The sequence below is a fragment of the Protomyctophum bolini genome (assembly GCF_963924005.1).
Source record: "Protomyctophum bolini genome assembly, chromosome: 15".
Taxonomy (NCBI): Eukaryota; Metazoa; Chordata; class Actinopteri; order Myctophiformes; family Myctophidae; genus Protomyctophum; species Protomyctophum bolini.
The window spans coordinates 12,549,925-12,573,434 of record NC_137876.1 but is presented as its reverse complement, the minus strand read 5'-3'; the positions used below and the strand labels follow the sequence as shown (position 1 = coordinate 12,573,434).

The 23,510-nt window shown below is 43.3% G+C and overlaps 1 protein-coding gene across 1 annotated transcript in view; it reads left to right on the top strand.

Annotated features, from left to right (window-relative positions):
• LOC308329721 (ryanodine receptor 3) overlaps positions 1 to 23,510 on the top strand; it is a gene marked incomplete at its 5' end in the record, with an annotated part of 233,978 nt that overhangs the window by 153,896 nt on the left and 56,572 nt on the right. Inside the window, 16 exons of the mRNA XM_080784219.1 lie at positions 2,525 to 2,694; positions 4,394 to 4,614; positions 6,284 to 6,374; positions 9,692 to 9,832; positions 10,753 to 10,919; positions 12,153 to 12,231; positions 14,621 to 14,710; positions 15,071 to 15,220; positions 16,090 to 16,152; positions 17,573 to 17,648; positions 18,423 to 18,546; positions 19,539 to 19,654; positions 20,483 to 20,550; positions 20,877 to 20,998; positions 21,246 to 21,295; positions 21,687 to 21,747. Of these exons, the coding sequence (XP_080640345.1) occupies positions 2,525 to 2,694; positions 4,394 to 4,614; positions 6,284 to 6,374; positions 9,692 to 9,832; positions 10,753 to 10,919; positions 12,153 to 12,231; positions 14,621 to 14,710; positions 15,071 to 15,220; positions 16,090 to 16,152; positions 17,573 to 17,648; positions 18,423 to 18,546; positions 19,539 to 19,654; positions 20,483 to 20,550; positions 20,877 to 20,998; positions 21,246 to 21,295; positions 21,687 to 21,747 (1,789 nt within the window). The remainder of the gene's footprint in view (positions 1 to 2,524; positions 2,695 to 4,393; positions 4,615 to 6,283; positions 6,375 to 9,691; positions 9,833 to 10,752; positions 10,920 to 12,152; positions 12,232 to 14,620; positions 14,711 to 15,070; positions 15,221 to 16,089; positions 16,153 to 17,572; positions 17,649 to 18,422; positions 18,547 to 19,538; positions 19,655 to 20,482; positions 20,551 to 20,876; positions 20,999 to 21,245; positions 21,296 to 21,686; positions 21,748 to 23,510) is intronic.

The following is a 23,510-nucleotide window of genomic DNA, read 5'->3' as shown; positions in this document are numbered from 1 at the left end:
TCTTCGATTTTTCAAAAATAGCAGACCTACAAGCTCGTAGCGCGCCACTCGGTGGCGCGCTATGAGCTTGTAGATCTGCTATTTTTCAATAGCTAAAGCATAACATAATGCTAACACCAAAAGGGGTTCCCGCCCAAAATGGGTTTTAAAGTAGCAAAAATAGAAAGTACTCATTATGCAGAATGTCCCTTTTCAAGTTTTCAAATGTATAAAAACAGATCTGCAAGCTCACAATGTGTTGCATCGCAACGCACTGTGAGCTTGTAGATCGGCTATTTTCAAATGGCCGAAATGTATATAGGGTACGTGGTAAAACGTATGTTTTGTAATAATAATCAAAATCTACAAAGTAACTATAGCATTTTCAAATAGTAGAGTAAAAGTACAATATTTTCCTCTGAGATGTAGTGGAGTTAAAGTACTGGAAATTGGAAAGTACAATACCTCAAAATTGTACTTAAGTGCAGTACCTAAGTAAATGTACTTAGTTACACAGCGTGTTCTGCCGACGACACCGACAGCAGCTGCAGTGAGCAGAAAACTAAAATGGCTTTTAGTTCAACTTTTAGTTTTTCAAGCTTTTAGTTCCATATAGCAGAGCAGTGAATCTCAATATTATGATTCGCACATTTTATGATCAGTACTTTATTTCGATTTTTTTACAAACACAGAAAACATAAAATACAAACACAAGCAACAACAACAACAACAGAATACGTATTCATGGACATTACGTATGAACACAGAAACATAATATAAAACAAGGATATACAAGATAAACAAATACAAAATTGAATAAATCAAATTAAAAGTTTAAATTAGTTTACATGACCAAACACACAGCATCATCAACCGTATCATATGTATACTTATACAATAAACAATCAAAAGGGCATTGCCTGACCATGGATCACATCAAAGGACCGGCAACATGACTGAAAAACACGTTCCACTTCAAATCATATTTATCCAACTGATTATTCATCTTAAAGGATAACCTCTCCAAAGCAGCCACAATACCAAGCTGAGTGAACCATACATGTGCTGGAGGCAAAACCTCAGACTTCCATTCCTTAACAATGCCCACCATTAATGCTGTATGAATCCAGTCAGCTAGAGGTGCGGGGAGGTGTTCTAATGGCAATGGATCACCCAGAATAAACTGAACAGGTGTATAAGGAATATCCTGGTTTGTGATTTGCATTATATTCTCATGAATAGCACACCATAGCGTCTGTACCCTAGGCCCTAGGGTACAGACGCTATGGTGTGCTATTCATGAGAATATAGGGCCTAGGGCACTCCCACAATACATGAATACGTGTGCCGGGGTCCTCATCACACCTCCAGCAAACCAGACTATTATCTTTGCAGTATTAAACATCATCCAGAACAAGCCTTTTACCTTTCACGACGGGAACCCCTTTTGCGGTAGTTGTTCTACAGTATATCGTTTTGCAACATTTATTTTTATTTTATTTTGTATTAGTGCCGTTTTTCTGAAAAAATGTGGTCAGGATTTAGAAGGCATTGTTAGAATCGGCCTCAGGTCTAATTGGGTTGCGAACATTTTGAACTCAGATCTTTGAGGGTTGTCCCTCTTTTGAGATGGTGATCGGCGGCCAAATACATAATATAATTGTAGGGTCCTTGGCATGAAACAGTTTGAGCAACATGATGTAGCAACATACGTTTTTCAGAAAACCGGATTCAGAAGACATTATTTTTAGACTTGGCCTCGGGTAGTAGTAACAGTGGTAGTGGTTGGAAGCCACTACGAAAGGCAGAAGCCAAAACATTTGGCTGCACACCAAATAGACATCATGTTGTTTTAAAAGATGTATAAATAATAAAAGCGAGATGATTTTTTTCCCCCCTTAGTGCGCATCATATTGAAATTCATCCCAGCAGAAATCCCCCCCATCGCAGAGCTGTATGCTACTGCCTAATGAATATACATGACTCCCCTGATCGCACCAGACTTGACATCATGCTGAATTCACTTAGTGAATTCCACGGCCGCACAATTGTGTGGATTTCTATATCCTAACATGATGGAAGTGGTGGTCTGGTGGGTGAAATACAGTTTAGTTATTATTATATATTTTTTTAATTTAACAATAATTTCTTTATTTAAACGGAAAGTCCAGTTGAGACGAGGGAGACCCCAGGCCAAGATAGCAGCAATACTAGACATTACAGTACAGTACAGTACAGCACAGCACAGCACAGCACAGCACAGCACAGCACACATACTGTAAACCACAGTATAAGAACATATAGTTCTCAGGTCAACTCTGTAAGAAACATTTTCATCCGCGGCACCTCTGAATTGTTCCCACATTGTTTTTAGAAACTTACTGTACATTTATTTCATATTATGTTACGTATTATGTGCAAATCGTTTCCCCTAAGATACAGTATATGTCACGAGGAAAGTACGAGATAATACACTTTTTTATTTTATTAGCATTATAATTTTTTGAATTGTGTTACTATATATTCTTTACTACGTCCTTCCCAGACGGGTCTGTGACGGAGCCGGACATGTCTGCGAGTTTCTGCCCGGACCACAAGGCCCCCATGGTGCTGTTTCTGGACAGGGTGTACGGCATCGAGGACCAGATCTTCCTGCTCCACCTGCTGGAGGTGGGCTTTCTGCCCGACCTCAGGGCCTCCACCTCACTGGACACGGTAAGGCGGTGGTGGAAAAGGTCACCAGATGTTTTACTCAAGGAAAAGTATCATTAATGTAATTTGGAAATACTTCGTTGCAAGTAAAAGTCCAGAATTCAAAATGTACTTGAGTAAAACTACAAAGGCATCAAAATCTACTTAAAGGCACCAAAAGTACAAAGTACTCATAATGCAGAATGTCTCATTAATGCCTCTCGACCACCACCAGCTGCTACACACGCCGCCGTCAGGCAAAGAATAACTTTGATCCACGCTGAGAAGAAGCGCTAATTTGATCCATACCATTTGCAAATCAAAGGGCCGCCTTAGATTCACCCGCTGTTAACGGCGTGACACGGGGAATACTAAGTGGTGTATAGCAAAACGCACGGGGAAGGCCCCCGAGAAGAGCAGACGCCTGCCTGGAGGAGGGTGGAGTGGCGGGTTCAAGTACGAGGGTTGTTCAGTAACACGACAGACTTGAAGGCTTGGAGCCGGTCTGCACGGGTCAAAACCAGAGACGCACTCCGACACAGACAAATGATGCCTAGGGAGCAGGCGAGAATCCAAAGGGCAAAGACAAACCACAAAAAGAAGAAGGTCAAACACACTGAAGGCAGGCGGAACTGAATCTGAGATGGGCCTCAGAAAAGGAGATACTAGGGAGCCAAGACAGAAACATGAGGTTACACACTGTAGCTTAGGCCCTGGCAGTGAACACAGGGAACACACTGTAGCTTAGGCCCTGGCAGTGAACACAGGGAACACACTGTAGCTTAGGCCCTGGCAGTGAACACAGGGAACACACTGTAGCTTAGGCCCTGGCAGTGAACACAGGGAACACACTGTAGCTTAGGCCCTGGCAGTGAACACAGGGAACACACTGTAGCTTAGGCCCTGGCAGTGAACACAGGGAACACACTGTAGCTTAGGCCCTGGCAGTGAACACAGGGAACACACTGTAGCTTAGGCCCTGGCAGTGAACACAGGGAACACACTGTAGCTTAGGCCCTGGCAGTGAACACAGGGAACAGCAGGGTTCATAGTGAGTGACGGACGGCTATATTTGCCTCTTTCAACTTGTTGGCATCCCTTTAGGCTTGTTAGCAGCAGTGTAAAGTACAGTTACTCAAGTATTGTACTTTTTGAGATATTCTTTACTTTACTTGAGTGTTTCCTATTTTCAGTACAAGGCAAATACAATTTATAGATTTGAAAACTTGTGAAATGGGACATTCTGCTTAATGAGTACTTTCTACTTTTGTTACTTTAAGTACATTTGGATACAAATGTTTTGTGCTACACCTATTGCAGTTTCACCTCATCCCTCTTAGTTTGGTCAGTTGGTTTTGGAAAAGTGGATGAGTTCTTCTGTGCCCCATGGGCCATGACCAGCATTTCCATAAAGTGTCATGGTGTAGCATGATTCAATTGGGAAACTGTATGCCTCTTGATGAGAAAGCCTCGCCCACCTCCACATTCTCATACATTTTAAAGATACCTGTTAAAATACGGAATGGGGTGAAAATATGGGGTGACAATTATAAGAACTCTTTGTCTCTGGCGTGGATATCTCACGGTTTTTGGTGAGCTCAGCTATCTGCGCTTTCTGAAATTTCACATGTCTTCACTTACCAACTTGCGGGGGGAGAGTTGGTAAAAGGGTGAGTTTGTTGGTATTCGTCAAAGGTGTAACAACAACCTTCTCTCTCGACAGGAAGGTCTGTGTACCACCGAGACCGCCCTGGCCATGAACCGCTACATCGGCTCTGCCATGCTGCCCCTCCTCACCCGCTGTGCCCCCCACTTCGCTGGCACCGAGCACCACGCCACGCTCATCGACTGCACCCTGCACACCATCTACCGTCTGTCCAAGGGCCGCTCACTCACCAAGGCCCAGAGGGACGCCATCGAGGAATGTCTGCTAGCTGTCTGCAAGTAAGGCTCAGCCTTTCTTTCTTTCTTTTTGCTCTGGACCATTAGTCAGTTTAGAAAAATCCACTCCGCAACAACAACGTATATCAAGCTCTTAACAATCAATATTTAATTGAGAGCTTCTTCCCCACACTATGCATATTTGTAAAAAAAAATATATATATAAGAAAATGTTTAGTTATTTAAGGTACTATTGTACTATGACAATTGACAATACATACAACAGAAACAAAACAAAACAAGACAATATACCTACAATACACACAAGGGAGATATCTGCCTCTCTTCTCTATTGATGATCATAATACATACAGTAAGTACCTCAAACAGGTGCATCTACTTCTACAGGTTAAACAGATTTAACTGAATTTAAACAAAATCAGGTCTTATGGTAGAAACATGAGTAATCCATCTAAACCAGTTATCTGTGAAGACTTCAACTTGACCTCTAACACTGAATGTAATTCTCTCCACAATAAATATACTATAAATTAAATCCATTCATTTATAGTTGGTATAACATTTGTAAGCCACTTTTTTGTTAAAGCTTTTTTGGATGCTGATCCAAATCCTTCCAGATCTGCAAGATACATGGTTTTAAAATCAAAAGGAATGTCAACAAAAACTGCTTCCAGGACACTGTAGACATTTCTCCAAAATCGAACCACAGAAGGGCAACTCCAGAAAACATGAGTTTCCAACAGTCCGACTGATACGTGTAATATTTATATTTATTAAAATAATTACAAAAAAAGGTTGCCAACCCAAAAATGGGTTTCTGTCATGAAAGGTTAAAAAAAAAGGGGTTCCCGTTCTCACATGGGTTATTTTCCTATGGACCCCCTGGCCTGTAATTGTGCTAATGGTCCACATACTGTACCACTGGTTGAGAAACAGTGCTCTGGCAAGAGCCGTTGATCATACAAACGTTGTATACAAAGTCCCATGACTAATTAGCCCCCTGAGCTGTGTGTGCTGTGACTGTGCAGTGCGCACCGATGCCGAACAAGCCTTGAATCTCATCTTTGAGGAAGAACAGAGTGTTCATTGGAGCTCAGCAGTGAAGCCATAGGGTCTGCTTCCCCTCTGTCGAATTCCACTGCAAGTCACTAAGTAACACACTGGTTCTCAGCATTTAAAGGTTTTTGCACACTGGTGTGTTTTTTATTTATTTATTTATTTTTGCTGAATGTCGGAACGAATTTCGTAGGGCGTTAAAAAACAATCGACCTCACTTTATGTCAATCACGTTTGCATACTGCTGCCCAATATTTCATCTGTATACTTATTTTTTCTGACCGGGGTCGATTTTATCCCTTTTCCGCAGCTGTCTAGTGAGGTGTTGGTGACATGCTGACAGCTAGTGATAGCCTGTGATACCGAAAAGAACGTACCAGTGTGCAATCAACTTAAACATTACAGAAACTTTAAATTAGCAGATATACAAGCCCACAGCGCGTCGCGACCACCAGGGCTGGTCCTAAAACATGCTAGTCACAACAGACAACACACTACACAACGCTCCTACACAACGCTCCGACACTAAGCAACAACCCATTGTCTTCACGCCATGAACAGTAGTTACATAGCAGCTGGTGTTATGACTATGTCATCATTTTTTGTTTATTTTCATATCCCAGTATTGATACTTACTGCTCTCATGGTTGTGCAGGTACCTTCGTCCCTCCATGCTGCAGCAGCTCCTGCGGCGCCTGGTCTTCGACGTGCCCTTGCTGAGCGAGTACTGCAAGATGCCTCTCAGGGTTGGTACCACATCCTTCTCTTTTCTTTTGCCTCGTTTATTTGGCCGTAAATACGTGTGTGTACAGTAGAATACAGATAGACTGACACGTTTTCATGCACCACATGAACTGATTCTGGGGACCCCAAGGCCCTTTCCTCTAGTCTAGCACCACCCTGTAGCACAAGCCATTGTTCAAAGCACTTAATGGGGGCATTCTACTAATTTTCAACATTTTACTATGTCATTAATATGCCTTAGAGCTGTTGTGTGGAAATAATAAAAAAAGTCCCTGTGTTTCTGTGTTTCCTGGAGATCTGAATTGGTTTCAGATCTCCAGTTCTAGGAAACGGCTCTAAGGTATATTAATGACATAGTAAAATGTTGAAAATGAGTGGTATTCCCCTTTAATGGCCCCTTTTCCACCGGGGTTGAACCAGTTCGGTTATTTTTCCCCGCCTATAGTATTGAACCAGTTCAGAGCGTTTCCACTGAAAATGAATTGGTTCAGAACCCTAAAGTTGGTTCAGAACTGGAACCAAAAAAATGGCTGCCAGTTCCATGAAAGCACCATGGTTCCAAGAATCTAGAATGGAACCAGTTCTAGAACCAAAGATCTTGTGTGGCTTATTCATGGTTCAGACTCTGGCTGGCACTAATAATATTCCTACATTTCCCTCAGCTGTATAAGGATGGCGGCGTCGGTTCAACCCACTTTTGGTGCAGTCGCTTGCAACTGACATGATTTTTATTTATGTTATTTCCTGTCACTTCCCCCGCCCCATCACTTCTCCTTCGCAGCAATGTCCAGCCTAAGCATGCCTGACCTCTCTGTAGCAGTCCAGTCCCTCCAGGGCCTTTTCTGCTGTACGGCTGTGCATTCGTTTGTCACGACACATTCTTTTATTGGCTGTCATCACCACCACCCTGTATTACTGCTGTTCACTGCAACCAACCTTTATTTCTCTCTTGTTAAGGCTCTCATCGTCTCTCGACCTGTGTCTCTCTCTCTCTCTCTCTCTCTCTCTCTCTATCTCTCTCTCTCTCTCGCATTGTAATCGTAGCTCTAAAAACCATTCCTAGATGGGGAAATGTCCCCAAAAGGTTCCGTTTTGACAGGTATTATTCTACTATATTGTGATTTTTGAAGGAGAGTCCATCTGCAGATCTCGGAGTTACATAAACACTGATTTCACGGTGTAGATTGAAGTCCCAGAAATAGAAAACAATGTCATCAAACGTGGGTCTGTGGCCTAATGCATTTCAAACTGAGGATAATTCAAAAGGTTGAGAATTATTGATTCATGCTGGGCACAGGAGAATCCATTTCCCTACATGTCATCATCCACTATGTATCCTGTTTAATATGCATTGCACACTGCCGTGCGTGCGTTTGTGCAATTTGTCCGTGTGTGAGGTGCATGCACGTGTGCTGTGTGGTGCGTGCACGTGTGCTGTGTGGTGCGTGCATGTGTGCGGTCCGTGCAGAAGACCACATCAACAAAAGCTTTCCTATACTGTATGTCCCAGAGTTGATTTATTTATCTATTGCAGTGGTTCTCAAAGTGAGGTCCGGGACCACCAGGGATCCTTGAGGGGGTTGCCAGTTAAATGATTGATAGTCAGAAATGGAATGGACTGTCACCCTCTGTGCCACGCCTGGGCGCCTCCCTGACGTTTGTTTCCCCTCGTGTTCCCCTCGTGCACATGGGGGTAAAATCAGCCCTCAGCGGCTTCTGACATACATAGTAGGAGTTGGACCTTGCATCCAACAGCCCAACCCAGTAGTCACTTTATGCATTATTCCAATTTTTCCATATCCATTTACACTGTAACAGGGGGACACATTTTGGACATGACATGGGGGACATTTTATGTTGTAGGTACTTTTATTCACTTTCTTAGTTTCACTTCCTTATTTTTATCCCTATTTTTTGAACTATTTCCATTTTCTCGTCTCGAGAATTATGTGATTAAAATGTATTACTTTACCTCTTAGGTATACCTCTATCTCAGGCATTCTCATATCTCCATTTTAATTTTAGGCTGAACTTTAGACTATTAAATCTCCCATTTCCACAGTCATCCTCTCACATTGCCCCTCTCATACACACACACAGGCAGATAGGCAAAAACACTCAAACACAGTAGGCCTACATTCGCACACTGGCTAGCCAATTTTTCGTTTCTTCATAAAACAACAGGATATCCTAGGCAGGACCTCGTCCCCCTATTAGACAGCAGCCAACTTAATGAATGATTTATTGATTTTTCCTCATAATGTACACTGGTACCATTCGTCAGACCTCCATCTCTAACCATAAGTCATTCAACCAACCAAACACTGTCTCTGCGTCTCTCATATGCACACATGAAAGGCAAAACTTCACAGTTTCCCTCTTTAAATTTAGGCCATCAATTCACTGATACTTTAAAACCCTGAACAAATGCAATACCTCATTTTCTGAACATCCAAACAGACCCATAATTATACTCACTTGCGCGATGTCGGCCCAGCCGAAAGACAGAACTTTACCCACCAGGCCGAGACGCCAAGCCCATACAGCAACTCATCTCGGTGGGAAACCTTCAAATATGTAAAGGCAGTCTGTGGGACACATACTCAAAAGACAATTCATAAACAATGAATAATGAGGCAACACAAAATGTCAGAGTTATAGAGTATAAGGATTTTGCTCGAGTAAGAAGACAAGACTTACATGACCTGTTCATGTATGGAAAACCCAGTCTGGCTCCCAGAATGACAAGAAACGACAGCTTATATAGCTTGCTCTCACACAGACAACCCCCCAACATATAGCCTCAAGGCATTCACTAAATGGGACAGTGACGTCATAAAGCAAGCAAACAAGCAGCACAGAACAGCTAAGAGTATTATTATTATATGTTTATCTCTAAATTTCCACGACACTCCTCATGTAATGATATCACATAGTAAGATTCTTATCAACCCTATTTTCAGAATTATGAAAATGTATCAATTTCCTCTATATTTAAGCGTAACAGGGTGTGATGTTATGCTTTACCCCATCAGTCATGAAAACCTAAAACATTGATTAAAACTTTTTTTAAAGGCAAATTAAACAGTGATACTTATACTTATTCTGGTATACGGTTTCCTATTAAAACATATATGCTACTTTCTGAAGTCATGTGGCTAGACTCAAGAAATAGCCGGGGGACATTTACAGGTGGATTTGCATCAGCGTAACATGGGGGGCAGTAAAGTGTGAAGTGTTAGAATGTACACTCACTCACTCACTCACTCACTTACCTACTCACCTACTTACCTTTTCCCTCTGTGTGTGTTCTGTGCAGCTGCTGACCAACCACTACGAGCAGAACTGGAAGTACTACTGCCTGCCGTCCGGCTGGGGAAGCTACGGCATGGCCAGCGATGAGGAGCTGCTGCTCACCAAGAAGATCTTCTGGGGCGTGTTTGATTCTCTGTCCCAGAGGGTGAGGAGGGCTCGTTCGTCTCTGTCAGAACATGAGGGCTCCGTCCGGTCCGGGGGGGCTAAAGCCGGAAAGGTCTCAAAACGATCAGACTGAATCAAACGTTCCGATCACGACGTGCTGACTGTGCCATTTTCAGCCGGCACAGTAGTTGTTGAGACCGTCCGCTGGGATCGTCCGTAGTGCGGCCAGTAGTTTTGTGTTAAAGGTGGGGCTAACTGTGTTAAAGGTGGGGCTAACTTGCCACAGGATATTTTCTGGTTAAAACAACAAAGGGGTTTCAAAGGTTTAAGATGGTAATCATTGCTATGGAGTGTTTGTTCAGTAACAATGGTCTTCCGGTCACTACAGCTCTTTAGTAAGCAGATTACCTTTCTTTTTCAGGTGGAATGATTACATTCAATCAGTAGAGAGAACCTATCGATCAACTTTATATTTTATAGTGTTCCAGTTCCAACTGTTTCATTGCTTAAAGTTTGACTTGTTTATCCTGAGTTCTCTCTCCTGATTAGATTACATACAGTATGTTCTGAAAATGAAAATGAATACATTTACTCTAAAGAGCCTGTTACTGAATACATTTACTCTAAAGAGCCAAGGAGACCCTGTTACTGAATACATTTACTATTATTATTATTCTTGACCAAAGACTATGCATATTGCCACTGGTTTGTTTTCCTTGGTCTCTGTAAAGGTCTTTTTCGATGCTTCACTCTAAATGTACTGTATATGAAAGTGAAATGAAGTCCCATGAAGGGATGCTTTACTCTCAGCGTACTGTATGAAAGTGAACTCCCATAAAGGGATGGGCAGAGAACGTCAATATTTGGACAGCAGTCATTGATCCGATGCCTCGGGCCAGCCCATCCTATTTATCGGCATTAACCACTTCAAGTAAATGTACTACGTTCCACCACTTTCAGAAGTACGACCAGGAGCTGTTCAAGATGGCCATGCCCTGCCTCAGCGCCATCGCTGGAGCACTGCCGCCCGACTATGCTGACGCCACCGTCAGCAGCGCCGCGCTGGAGAAGCCCATTTCTGTGGACGCACAGGGCAACTTTGACCCCAAACCCATCGCCACGGCCAAGTAAGCTACACGTTTCTGTGGACGCACAGGGCAACTTTGACCCCAAACCTATCGGCACGGCAAAGTAAGCACCAGGCCCGGATTAACAATGGAACTCACTGCCCCAGGGCCCGTAGCTTTGCAGGGCTACTGTGCGCGAGACTGTTTCAAAATAGGTACAGCTGTTGCTTCCATCGAAACCGTATTCATAGGTTAGCGGTTTCAATGTAGTACAACACCAATCCAATAGTAGCTTGGTAGCTCTACCGAAACAAATTCCTAACATGTTTACATGTATGGCAAATAAAGGCTTCTGATTCTGATTCACAGGAACCCCAGCTAGTGTTTTTGGTCGTCCGACAGTTTCTTAACAACTCGGTGGGAGGAGACTGGAAAATAGCAGATCCAGTTGGGGAGCATATTATAACTCTATGGGAGCAGATAATGCTGGCGGTGTGCCGAACGCACGCGTGTTCATTCACTGGGCGTGAAAACTCAAAAAGGGACGCTCTTGATTGTGTTACGCTCGCGCGAATTACATGCACGCCCACGAAGTGTGCATGCATGGGGCCTTTTGATTTGTTGTAGCGCCAGGGCCCTCAGAGGGGTTGTTTCGGCACTAAGCTATACGCAGTGGTGGAAAAAGTACTACATTTCTTTACTTAAGTAAAAGTATCAATACTGCAATATAAAACTACTCTGTTGCAAGTAAAAGTCTGGAATTCAAAATGTACTTGAGTAAAAGTACTAAGGTATTGGCATCAAAATGTACTTAAAGTACAAAATGTTTCTAGATCGGCTATTTTCAAATGGCTGAAATGTATACAGGGCTGAGGAGGTTAATGTGTGTTTTGTAATAATTATCAAAATCTACAAAGTAACTAGTAACTAAAGTTTTCAAATAAATGTAGTGGAGTAAAAGCACAATAATCCGAGATGTAATGGAGTAACAGTATTTGAAGTAGTAGTAAAGTACAAATACCTCAACATTGTACTTAAGTATAGTACATAAGTAAATGTGCCTAGTTACTTTCCACTACTGGCTATATACGGTTGTGAAATATCAAATATGATGTCCCTACAATTTAAACACACACCGCAAGTCCTCCTATAAGTGCCATTACCGTGATTGAACACGCGCTGCTGCACCGTACTTTACGACCATGCATTTACATGCACTTTATCCATGCATGCAGCAAACAGGTGTCAGTCATCACACCGCGGTGAGTAATTAACGTCTTGTCTGTATTGCAGTGTCTGTCTTCCGGAGAAGCTGGAGCACTTTGCGAACAAATATGCGGAACATTGTCACGACAAGTGGTCGGCAGAGAAGGTGAGCTCAGGTGTGATAATGTGTGTTAATTAGATGCTGTGACAGCAGACTGGGGATAATAAAGCGCTATTTACGGCGTTATTTGTTAGACAAGAGGTTCGGGCCACATACTATAGAGCTCCTCGCATTTACGTCATACTGCCGATACGACCGTGTGCCTCGACGCAGTGTGCCCCATGCGGGCCCCTGACATTTGCAAATCGGTATAGTTGTGTCTCGCATCAGTGCATGTTACGTTTGTGACGTCAATGTGGGGTCCAGGGACCCCCACCAGTCCTTGTGGAGTTACAGGTGTGTAACCAAATGTTTTTACAGTTATCTTGTTGAATTAAATTAACACAGATGATTTTGCAGATGGGGTCCTAGAGGTAAATAATAAAAAGCACACCCCTGTGAAGTGAGGGGCGCTCTCATCATTATACATAATCTCATGAATAACTGAATAATATAGGTATATATAGGAGGGGCTAACGCCCCTCAAAAAGCACACCCGTGTGAAGTGAAGTATCATCGTACATCATCATCATACATAATCTCATTCCGGCCAATCCGAATTTGCGTCCTCACCTTCGTCTTCAATGTTTGTGTCACGCAGTGTTTGTGTTGACACGAACACTAAAAATTGTCCATTCGTTGTCACTGGGATTTAATGTTTGTGTAGGTTTGTGGACATTCACCAAAAGCTCGACATAGGTATCGCCCCTCAAAAATGCATTAATTGTGGCCTAATTCATACCAATTCCTTAATAAAATGATAAAGGTTGAGAATCACTGACGTATGCTTAGCCTGGCTAATAAGTCAGGCTCATATAACATATTTTAGGAAACATGTTAGTGTGAAATGTCACAGCATGCTACTCCCTCTGGTGGCCTAATGCCACCATATGTTGGGTGAGTCTCTAGTCCTCTCTGCTCTACTGCCAGGCCTGCTGCTGCATCTTATACCAGTCGGTTCTTAAACATGCTCATGTCCAGGACTCCCACATTGATGTGTATTCGGTTGCCGACCCCCCAATATGTAAAGATTGTATGCCAGGGACCACCGTAAGGGAAGATTTGAGAAGATTTTTCAGATTATTATTATAAAAATCACACCCGTGTGAAGTGAGTGGCGCTCTTGTCATCATCACATTCCGGCCAATCACAATTGGCAATCAACACTTTTCATCCTCAAATCCGTTATCGTCAAGTCCTCAAGGCTAATCCTCATGGATAATCACTTGTGGCATCCTCAATTTTCATAAAAATGTCTTTCCTATATCAAATCATCGCTATGGGGCACACACACGCAAGAAACTCTGATATACATGCACACAATGCGTCATGAAGAATGAAGGCGCCATAAAGGACTCCTGGCCCCACTTTGATAACCAATGTTAGGATAGCACGTCAGCCACCACCCAGTCTGACTCTTTAGTAATATTGTACAGTAATTTTCCAGTCTCTGAAATTGTAAATCATGTTGTCGACTGTCCTGCCATGGGGAAAGGACAAGTAGGACACCTCCAATTCAATTAGTGGACGTGATTCTATTTCACTTATTTCTTATTTATTTAAGGTCACAACAGTGAGATAGGCTCACATCTCAGACATTGTTTAGTAATGCAAAAAGGGGGATTTTACAACTTTTACAACTTAAGTCATCTTCATACTCCAGTTTTAAGTGTATAGGGACTTTAAGCAACGATGGCTACGGCAGTCCGCTCCGGCAACCGGAAATGGATTGCCTTTTGCAGCCCTTTCTACTACGGCAGAACCTACACTTAGTGTCTACAACGCCATGTCATAACCATGTTTATTGAAATTAGCTGTCATACATTTACACCGATTGCTCCATCACCTCTCTTATGCTGTGTAATGTGTTGGCATGCTCTGAATGAAGAAATTACACTAATACCATATGTCATATTAACCATTAACCACGGTTTTAGAAAATATCTCAGATTGCTCCAGTCCAGCACCTTCCTCTTTCCACTGCTGATCATGTCCAGTGCATGTATAAGAATTAAGCAATATCGGCAAGTTAGCTGCTAAACATTATTTATTTAAAAATAAATAAATAATGTGTTTATGTTTGACACATGCTGCATAGGCGCGTCAGCGATTTTGACAGCTACGGCGATCGCGTACCAGCATAGCTGCCGTACCTCCGCCTAGCGGAGCCGTCCTGAAAACAGTCGTTGCTTAAAGTCCTTAATGTGACCACCGGAAACTGCAACATGACATCACCGCTCACCCCAACACATCTCCCTGTGTCGGTGGTCACCTTATCACCTACAACTGGTGTATGAATAGGCCTTTAAGCCCTATACTTGTAGATGCCCATATATAGGCATACAGTATATGGCCCATTTTGGCAATGCCCATACAGTATGTGTGTGTTGTTTAGGTGTTGCTGGGCTGGAAGTATGGCGACTGTGTGGACGAGAAGGCCAAGATTCACCCTCAGCTCAGAACCTACAAAGGCCTGACAGAGAAGGTAAGGTACTGTATGCTACAGCAGGCTCTGGAATATCTTGCCCCTCCAAATTAGAGCTGCCCATTGTTGCTGCCCACGGCGATATCACGTAAAAAGTGGTCCTGATATGGAGCGTCTGCCTTGCCTTGTGACGTAGGTTGAACCAGTCAAATAACCAATACGTTTGTAAGTTACTGTAGTAGAATGTAGAATAGATAGCATGTAGAGAGCGAATATAGGAGGGGTGGACGCCGACAGTGCAGATGAGGTGTACATTTGTGAGCGAGAAATGGAAATCATTGCGGCCCATAGCGTTTAGTGAGAACGCAGCACAAGGCTGCCATGCTTCTCATCATCTGTTCGCTCTTCGTATCATGGCAGGAGAAGGAAATCTACAGGTATCCAGTGAGAGAGTCACTGAAGACCATGCTGGCCATGAACTGGAACATGGACCGGACCAAGGATGCAGAGAGCATGTCTCAACAGAGAGAGAGCGAGAAGCTAAGGAAGATCTCACAGTCCTCCTCACAGGTAAAGCGGCACATAACCGTAGATCAGATACTCAGTATCTGACATAATATGGTTTATTATAGTGGTCAAAGGTACAGCTCAAGAAGATTCATTGATTAACACATTGTGTCGCACTTAACCTAGTATGAACTATTACTCCTATTAGAATCCGAATCAGTTTTAATGTTACATCACAGGTCTACAGGTGTAAAGAAGTGGTTGACATCCCCACCCGTTCCATCATCTTGTAGTTTGTCATGAGAAGGGAGCGCATAGAAGCAGAGAAAATAAAAACACAGGACAGAAATGGGTCAAATAATCAACAAGATACAGCATTATGTAGTACAGTATGTACGTACATGATGCTAATGTTCTAATTAGCATCAGGAGAGTACTTGGATGACACTCGAGGAGAACACTGATTGCATTGGAATACTTGCCTTACCCCTTTAGAACTATGAAAACATCTGTGTCATATTAGATTTTATATACAAAGTATATAAAACAATTGTTTTACTTTAGCTATTAAAAAATATAATCTTTGCTTCTGGGTATCCCTAGAACTAAATATTGTCAAATGAGGGTCCATGGGCAAATACGTATCATTTTGTGGGTCCTTGACTGAAAAAGTTTCAGCACCACTGATTATATAGAATTAATAGAAACATATGTTTTGCAGAAAACTGTTGTAGAATTCGGCCTCAGGTCTTAATGGGTTAAAGTAGTTACTCCCTACATTAAGTTTCCCACTGTAGATAGATGATTTAATTGTCTTAAGATAATGATCTAATCTGATTTGGAAGGTTGCTATTTAGTGGCTCAACTGTTTGCACACCTCTAGGTTGCTCTCGTGTTTAACTCCCTCCCCTCTTGTTTTTGATGCCCGGCAGGCAAATGGTTTCAATCCGAGTCCCATAGACACAAGCAATGTGGTCCTGTCCAGAGAACTGCAGGTGAGTGAGTGACCCCACAGCTGGCTCATGTTAAGCTTTATTGGCTTATTCAACATCACATGGTGTTGCTCTCCGACACCATGTGATGGCGTGCCGCTAGCTTAGAGATCCGTTATTGTCGGTACGTGACACCGTCACACAGCGGCCTACAGGTTGAACGATTATTAAAAAAATCTATCTGGTGAAATATTTTCTTTTCTGGCCAAAGACTGTATTTTAGACGGGAGGTGTTGGGCTCATAGTGTTCCCACTATGGAGGATAGGCTTTCAACACAACGAACACATTAAAACACTCTTTGTTTTGGTGAGTAGTGAAAGTGTTTATTTTTACTACTACTACTACTACCAGGGGTATGCAGGCAATGGCCGAAAAGTCACACAACATTAAGGAGAACTCTTAACGCAATGGACCAGAGCTAGATTAGGCCTTACCTTATTGATCTCTCCTGAGTGGATAGAATAGAGATAGACCTGTTATTGATCCCATGTGGGAAATTACAGCAGTGGTTCGGGAGGTATAGAACCCACAGGCTCCCCCAGAGCTAGTGTCAAAATGTCCTTGAGCAAGACACTGAACCCCTAATTGCACCTACCGATGAGCAGGTTGGTGTCTTGCATGGTTTCCTCTGCCCTCAGTGTGTGAATGTGTGTGTGTGAATTAATGCACATTGTAAAGAGCATTGATTAAACGCACTATATAAATGCACCATTTACCATTTATAAAACCAGAAGAACAGCCATAACACAAAACATTGACAGCCAGCCAGGTAAGAAATAACTTAATAAAAATGAAGAAAATATATTTTCCTCTGAGATGTAGTGGAGTAGAAGTAAAAGTACTGAAAATTGGAAATACTCCAGTGAAGTAAAAGTACCCTGGGAAGCTTGGGTTCTTGGGAAGAACCTCAGTGACAGGTGCATTTCTTTAGAACCTCAGTGACAGGTGCATTTCTTTAGAACCTCAGTGACAGGTGCATTTCTTTAGAACCTCAGTGACAGGTGCATTTCTTTAGAACCTCAGTGACAGGTGCATTTCTTTAGAACCTCAGTGACAGGTGCATTTCTTTAGAACCTCAGTGACAGGTGCATTTCTTTAGAACCTCAGTGACAGGTGCATTTCTTTAGAACCTCAGTGACAGGTGCATTTCTTTAGAACCTCAGTGACAGGTGCATTTCTTTAGAACCTCAGTGACAGGTGCATTTCTTTAGAACCTCAGTGACAGGTGCATTTCTTTAGAACCTCAGTGACAGGTGCATTTCTTTAGAACCTCAGTGACAGGTGCATTTCTTTAGAACCTCAGTGACAGGTGCATTTCTTTAGAACCTCAGTGACAGGTGCATTTCTTTAGAACCTCAGTGACAGGTGCATTTCTTTAGAACCTCAGTGACGGGTGCATTTCTTTTTGTCTCGGACTCCAAGGGCATGATGGAGGTGCTGGCGGAAAATTACCACAACATCTGGGCCAAGAAGAAGAAGAACGAGTTTGGATGCCGAGGTGACTCAATAACGCAATCTCACACATCATGTACACGCACGCACTCACGCACGCACGCATGCATGCATGCACGCACGCACGCACTCACGCACTCACGCACATACGCACGCACGCACGCACGCACAGACAGAACAGAGCAAGAAGATAATAATAGACTGAGAAAGGGAGACAAAAAGAGCATCTGTGTGTGTGTGTGTGTGTGTGTGTGTGTGTGTGTGTGTGTGTGTGTGTGTGTGTGTGTGTGTGTGTGTGTGTGTGTGTGTGTGTGTGTGTGTGTGTGTGTGTGTGTGTGTGTGTGTGTGTGTGTGTGTGTGTGTGTGTGTGTGTGTGTGTGTGTGTGTGCGCAGCCTCAGATGAAGTGTGGCTTCACGCCCCATCTAGCCATCTGTTGTTGCATAGACACTAGTAGACAGCCATGGCTGAAGGAGTATTACTCACCGTTGGACCGCATGTGGTTGTGGTCAGTGGTGGAAAAAGTACTCACATGTTTTACTTGAATGAAAGTAGATCTACTCTGTTAACAAGTAAAAGCCCGGAATTCAAAATGTACTTGTACTCTGATACTACACAATGTACTCATTGTGCATAATGACCCATTTCAAGTTTTCAAATGTTCACCTCTTTTGAAAATATCCGATCTACAAGCTCACAATGCATTGCGACAGCGTCACATTGTGAGCTTGTAGATCGGCGAAATTTGAGTACAGTACTTAAGTAAATGCACTTAGTTACTTTCCTTACCGGTTGTGGTTGTGTTTGTTGTGGCCCCTCCAGGTGGGGGAACACATCCACTGCTGGTCCCCTACGACACGCTGACGGGGAAGGAGAAGGCCCGCGACCGCGAGAAGGCCCAGGACCTGCTCCGCTTCCTGCAGATCAACGGCTACACCGTCACAAGGTCGCGCCACACACACACACACGCACGTGCACACACACGCCCACACACACACACACACACACACACACACACACACACACACACAGGCTGTCTACGTATGTCCCTGGTGGATTATTTCATCGGCGTCACGCAGACGGCTCACGTGTGTTTATAGCTGTTGTTTTGGTGTCATCTCAAGGTGACGGGTGACATTATCAACCGCATGCAGAACTTGTTTCCGGGGCTTTTGGCTGCGATCCAAAACCAACGGGGAACTGGCATGTCAAACAGTTTAAAAAAAATGAAAGTGTCAAGCTGTTCTCTGCCATGCTGCCTTAATCTCTGTAATGTCACCGTGGACGATGCATTTGAAGGACACTGTTGAGATTTTAAAGCTGTGATTCATTGCCCACTGGTGGGCCAGGAGGGTGTTGTAAGTGAGACCTCAAATAATTGTCAAGAACACTTTTTTAATAACACAGATTTTAATGATAATACAACATCATGGTAATATTAAACAAGGGATATCGCCTTCTACGTCTCGCATTTGAAATCTTGTTTGAAATGACCAGACATGCCTACCGCAGTACCGCTAATCTCTCAAGAACAGATTCAGAGCTGACCTGTTCTGACATTCCATACAGTATGTTGATCTGACCTCATCAAACCCTGTACACTCAAGACACTGCCCCCGCTGCCACCCTTAGATCTCCATTTATGGAGCTGACCTGTTCCGACATTCCATATGTGGATCTGACCGCCCTTCTCACCCTCAGGCGTTGCAATGCGTTGCATTCTGAGCTATTTTCAAAAGGTTTTCTTTATACTTTTTGAAATTGTAAAATGGGAATACTTTTACTTGTGGTCCTTTAAATACATTTTGATGCAGATACTTTTTTTACATTTTGAATACGGGACTCCTACTTCATGTAATAGAGTATATCTTACATTGCAGTATTGATGATACTTATACTTACTGTAAGTAAAAACATACTTGTTCCACCACTGTGCAGAGGTCAGAAGGATTTGGAGCAGGACTCGTCGTCCATGGAGAAGAGGTTCGCCTTTAAGTTCCTCAAGAAGCTGCTGAAGTATGTGGACTCTGCCCAGGAGTTCATCGCCCACCTGGGTAAGGGCGTGGGCCATCCCATAGCCTGCGGGTACACCGTAACCATGGCGACAAAGAAAGCCCATGACCGTAACCGAGACAATTTACAATGTATGCATTTAGCAGGCGCTTAATCCAGAGCGAAATGGTAATAGATCAAATACATAGAAATGGTCATCAAGAATCATAATCAACCTAAAAACCTAACATCCGTCTTTGTACAATGAAACTATGAGTGCTATAGCATTTTATTTAAACATATGTCTAAATAAATGATAACTTTAGCCTTTGCATACGCCTGTGAGGTCGTCAAGGCTAGCGCAAGTGCTACGGCAAGTAGTAGGGACAACAGATCACATAGCCCATATCTCAGACGATTTATGTTTAACCCATTCTGACCTGAGATCAGATTCATATGAGGTTTCCACTGGACACACACTGGTCTGATTAACCCATTCTGACCTGAGATCAGATTCTAAAAATGTCACAGTCGTTCTTCGATTTTTCAAAAATAGCAGACCTACAAGCTCGTAGCGCGCCACTCGGTGGCGCGCTATGAGCTTGTAGATCTGCTATTTTTCAATAGCTAAAGCATAACATGATGCCAACACCAAAATGGGTTCCCGTTCAGAATGGGTTAAACAAAAAAACACTAATAAAACAGCTTACATTTGGGGAAAGTGAAAAACGGGCTTCATCACTGTCTTCATGCAGTGTTAATGTCTGGCGCCGTGTGCAAGTTCAGATCAATGGCTCAACCCATTGAGGGAGAAAAATGTGGAACTGACTGAGGTTTCTTCGATATATTATTTAGTAGGATAATTATAACACTAATCACTCTTATTCCAGAGGCCATGGCTGCCAGTGGGAAAACGGACAGGTCACCTCACGAGCGGGAGATCAAATTCTTTGCCAAAGTAAGTACTGTACGTCCAGCACTGCAACACATGCGGCACATGTTCATATGCACAGACGGGTGCAGTAAAATATGATGGTCTTCACAGCATATTATATCGTCTCTGTCGGGTGGAAACCTCATACTGTACGTCCAAAACTGTTGCTTTTCAGCATTCAAAGTCAAACATATCAAAAGTAACATATCCACAAGCTCGAAACGTGGAGCGGATACTTTTGTGTGGCGCTCGTGTGATCACGTAGGGAGGTTAAAGTTAGAATAACGGAGATAAGAGGCTTCTGCCCGACAGCGGCGATACAGTATGTCATCGTGACTGTCCTCCTTCAGGTCCTCCTCCCGCTCATCGACCAGTACTTCAAGAACCACTCGCTGTACTTCCTGTCATCGCCCGTGAAGAACCTGAGCAGCAGCGGCTACGCCTCCAACAAGGAGAAGGAGATGGTCACCAGGTACCGTAAACTGCTTACTAATGATGCTGTATTAACAACACATTTAGCCGGGGGGAATCCCTGGAACCCCCCTGTTCCCCAATAAGGACCCCTGGGGGACCCCACTTTGAGAACCAACAAGTTATACAACATCTTGCTAGCTTTGCTCCATAACTTCTTATACCTCCCCCACCACACCTGAATACTGTGACGATACTCACTCTAATCTCTTCCTTCTTTCTTCCTTTGCCACCCGTCTCTCTCGCAGCCTCTTCTGTAAACTGGCAGCTCTTGTCAGACACAGGATTTCCCTGTTTGGTAAGCTGATTATAGCCAGTTTAGGACATTAGATTTGAATTACGCTATTATTACAAAACTTACGTTAACCACTTCAGCCTTATTTAAACTTTGGCTATTTGAAAATAGCCGATCTACAAGCTCACAACTTGGTGCATCAAAACGTGTTGTGAGCTTGTAGATTGGCTATTTTTTTAAGATTTGAATACCGGTAAATGGTATTAATTTGATATCTTCTGAAACGGGACGTTTTGCATGCATGAGTCTTTTTGCTTTTGGTACTTTTAAGTGTTGATGCCAATACTTCTACTTTTACTTTACTACTTGTAACAGAGTATTTGCCGTATTGGATACTTCGCTCTTCTTCCACCACCGGTTGGTGGCTGACATTTTGTGGCTTGTCTTTTTTCAGGGAGTGACTCCACCACCATGGTGAGCTGTCTCCATATCCTGGCTCACACCTTGGACACCAGGTGGGAATAAACCGCTCTGTCACACACACGCACGCACACACACACACACACACACACACACACACACACACACACACACACACACACACACACACACACGCACGCGCACATGCACACACGCGCACACACAAAAACGAAAGCGGCGCTGGTAAAATAAATAGGATAGATTGTGTGTTCCAGTATAGGAATTGATTCAGAGGCCAATTCATATCTTATCCAAACTCCCTTTTAATTAATGGAAGGAAGCCTCAAACAGAACCATGGCCTGGATGGGCGACCATCTGCCGTGACCAGTTGGAGAGGGGGAGGGGGAGTGGGAGGGGGAGGGGGAGGATGGGAGAGTGGGAGGGAGAGGGAGAGAGATGGAGAGAGATGGAGAGAGAGAGAGAGAGAGAGACAGAGATACACGGAGACACAGAGAGAGATGCACAGCAACTATAATAGCAGTCCACAGCCATAATCCATGGAAGGCCTCCATAATCATGAAGATTCATGATCCATGGAAAATGGATGTCGGACAAAATGACGGACAAGACGACACAAGAATCTGGGCAACTAGTCCAGTTAGTAACGTGTTGAATTGATGGGACATGAATGCGTACAGACTACAGACGGGAAGGAGAGGAGTCTGAGCCTACAGTACAGCAGTATAACTATAGGAGTCAGTCACCAAATAGCACATCTACATGCTCACAATAAGGTTGCATCTTGTAGATCTGCCATTTTCAACAACAACAAAATTATGAGAAAGGGTGGCTGAAATGCTGAAATGTATCCTGAGGCAGACTCGAAGTGCGACCGCTGTGCCCATACACAAGCACATCTCACACATTATGTATTGGTCTTGTCCCCATCTACAGCGATTCTGGTCACTTGTGTTTGTCACACTGTCAGACGTGCTAGAAATTGTACTACAACACTGTCCATTGATAGCTATATTCGGCACACCGTCAAACCCCTTACAGTACACGAATCAGAAGTTAGAGATTATTGCTTTTGCAACACTGTTAGAAGAACAGCTAGAAGACTGCTAGAAAAAGAATATTACTATCTTGGAAGTCACCAAATCCACCCTCTCACGAAGGGATGGAGAGTAGGAGACCCTTTTATAGAATACTTCAATATTCGTACCTCCCTGGATTAGACTGCTCGGTGTGACCCAAATAAGCGGACTGTGGATTTCAGAATTAACACAGTGCCTCTCTCACAAGTGTACAATACTGTGTTTTGCCTTTTTTTTACTTTTGTCCTGTTTGTCCTTGTTTCGTTGAAAAAAATGGGTGACTATGTGCAAAGATCTTCTTGTCAGATGTGCTGCTTAACTGACCCCAATAAAAAACTATATTAAAAAAAGGAGTCAGTCACCCAGCAGCCTCAGGCAGTATAAGGGCTCGTCCTAGGCAAGCCTGCCTGTCGGGCAGAAACCTTATTATTAACTAACTTTTTGTGGGGTTTTTTAGACGGTCACGTAATTTGCATATACGGCGGGCCAGCACTGTGGTTGCTTGCAACTACTCGCAACCGTTTGATTGCAAGGAGTTGCATGCCGATGTGGTTTGGGCTTAAGTCAGACTCCCGGACCAAAAATGGGAGATGTTTCCACAGGAAACGTTCTACATTCTACTTTTGGAGATCCTGTAGGAGGATTCATAGGCCCTGCATTCTGGTAGCAATCTGGGTGCAATGGCTTCTTTAACATAACGACGCCTGACCATTAAAGGGCTTTGTATGTGAGGCGAAGGACTTTTTTAACAGGATTGTAT